The following is a 1,982-nucleotide window of genomic DNA, read 5'->3' as shown; positions in this document are numbered from 1 at the left end:
TAGGATTTAGGACAGGACCCCCACAGACACCGGTGGTGGTGAAGTTGACTGAGGCTGGATGGAGCTCTGGCTGAGGTGTCTAAGGTGGAGAAGGGAAGGAGGTTGTTAAATGAAAAGGGATTCTGAAAAGGAGAATGACTGACAGCAACAACTGAAACCAGATGATCGGACTAGAATAATGATTTCAGTATTGAGATTGAGTGTGGAAAAGTTGTAGTCATTAAAAGAACAGAAAAGCAGCCGAACATCCAGGAAAGCAGCAAGATGAGTGATTACAGATCTTCCTTATTGAACTTTTGCATAAACTCCATTTGAATAGTAAAGGATGTGTACTACATGCATTAATACCTAAAGAATTCGCAAGAAGGGTTTGATGCAGTTTTATTGAGCACATTTTTGTGTGAACAACAGTTTGCAAAATAATCTCGCCTCAAGGTTTATTTATGATCTGCTCCAGTGGTTCTAATTTCATGTTATCATCATATGGAGATGCCATTGTCTTAGTTTCATATTGTCATTTTCTTGAGTATAATCATGTCAAACTGACTGCAAAGAGCGTAAGAAAATTGTTGTTTCCAAAGAATAAGAAAGTGGCATGACATGTAAAATCCTGCACTAAATGCAAATGTTATATTTAATTTGGCTTTTTGGTTTTTTTGTCATTTGCATCAGCGTCACAGTGTCTTTGTTATTAGTTTCTGTTTCACTCTTTTGACTGAACATTTATCATCATCTCTTGCTCGGTGCGTAACATTGTTAGCAAACCTGCAGCATGGCACAACTCCACTCTACTGTGATTACCTTGAACATTTCCTCCACTCCTGGATATTTACCTCATTCTTTCTGGTCCAGTGGTGCACTTGGTGCGGTGGTGCTGTCCATCTGCTTCCTGCTGGGATTCCCTGGAAACATCGCTGTCATCATTCTCAAGCCAAACTGGAAGAACATGTCCAGTCTGAGTCAAAGTTTGATGCTGAACCTGGCTGTTTCAGACCTGCTCTGCACGCTTACCACACCAGTACTGATTTACTCTTTCCTCAATAGCTGGACTTTAGGCCTGGTTTCTTGCAAACTCATAATGTACTTTATTTATTGCAGCATTTATAGCAGCCTGCTGACTGTGACTGTGCTGAGTGTCCAGCGATACCTTCAGGCAGTGTACCTTGAGAGGAGGTTACATGAGGTTAAAGCGTGGAAGCTGCTGGTTCCACTCTGGCTGGTTGTGATCATGCTGTCCATTCCTGCTTTAGTCTTTCAACAGCCGGTGGAAGAACTGCACCATTTAACATGCAGTAGTCAGTACGCCTCCAAGGGGCAGAGGATGGCTGTGGTGTTGACAGAGACTCTTGTAGGAACTGTGTCACTGTTTGCCATTGTTTTTTCATACATCAGTCTCTACAGAAAAGTAAATCAGGCCCCCTTGTTCAACAATCCACGGACCACCAGACTGATTACCAGCATTATTGTGACTTCTGTTGTCTTGTGGATCCCATATCGTACCGTAACTGTGCTGGGTGTGGCAGCTATTTACTCAAATGATGAGAACCTGCAGAAGATTTTTGAAGACAGCTGGCACATACTTGGATCAGTAACATTTGTAAATAGTGCCGTGAATCCACTCCTGTATGCCTTTACTTCGAAGCGTTTGGCCACCTGCTGCGAAAAAATTACTCAACAGTTAATACAAAACTTCAGAATTCCTTAAAATCTATATTTGTCAAGTGATGTCAGGGCAGAAGTAATATTTCAAAGCTGAAAGCTCTTTGGTGATGTGTTTTTCCTACTGTTACACAGGGTGTGGTGCTCTCCATTTTAAAGCTGTTGGTGATTGGTGTAAATATAAAATTTTTAAGGTTAAGCAACATCTCAGCTGTGGAATTACATGTTTGTGGAAAAGAAATAAGGAAAAGCATTAAAAAGAATCAATGTACACATTAAATTGAATTCAGCATGCAAACTTTATATATTTACTTCCTATAGTA

The 1,982-nt window shown here is 40.7% G+C and overlaps 1 protein-coding gene across 1 annotated transcript; it reads left to right on the top strand.

The window, feature by feature from the left end:
- Nucleotides 1-772: 772 nt before the first annotated feature.
- LOC102791870 (C-C chemokine receptor type 8-like) lies at nt 773-1,705 on the top strand. Its single transcript, XM_006809992.2, has one exon. The coding sequence runs from the start codon at nt 773-775 to the stop codon at nt 1,703-1,705; it is 933 nt and encodes a 310-aa protein (XP_006810055.2).
- The last annotated feature ends 277 nt before the right edge of the window (nt 1,706-1,982 follow it).

Source organism: Neolamprologus brichardi, chromosome 15 (genome assembly GCF_056152115.1).
Source record: "Neolamprologus brichardi isolate AB-2024 chromosome 15, ASM5615211v1, whole genome shotgun sequence".
Lineage (NCBI taxonomy): Eukaryota > Metazoa > Chordata > Actinopteri > Cichliformes > Cichlidae > Neolamprologus > Neolamprologus brichardi.
The sequence above is the reverse complement of the archived record's forward strand: the minus strand, read 5'-3'. Positions and strand labels throughout refer to the sequence as shown.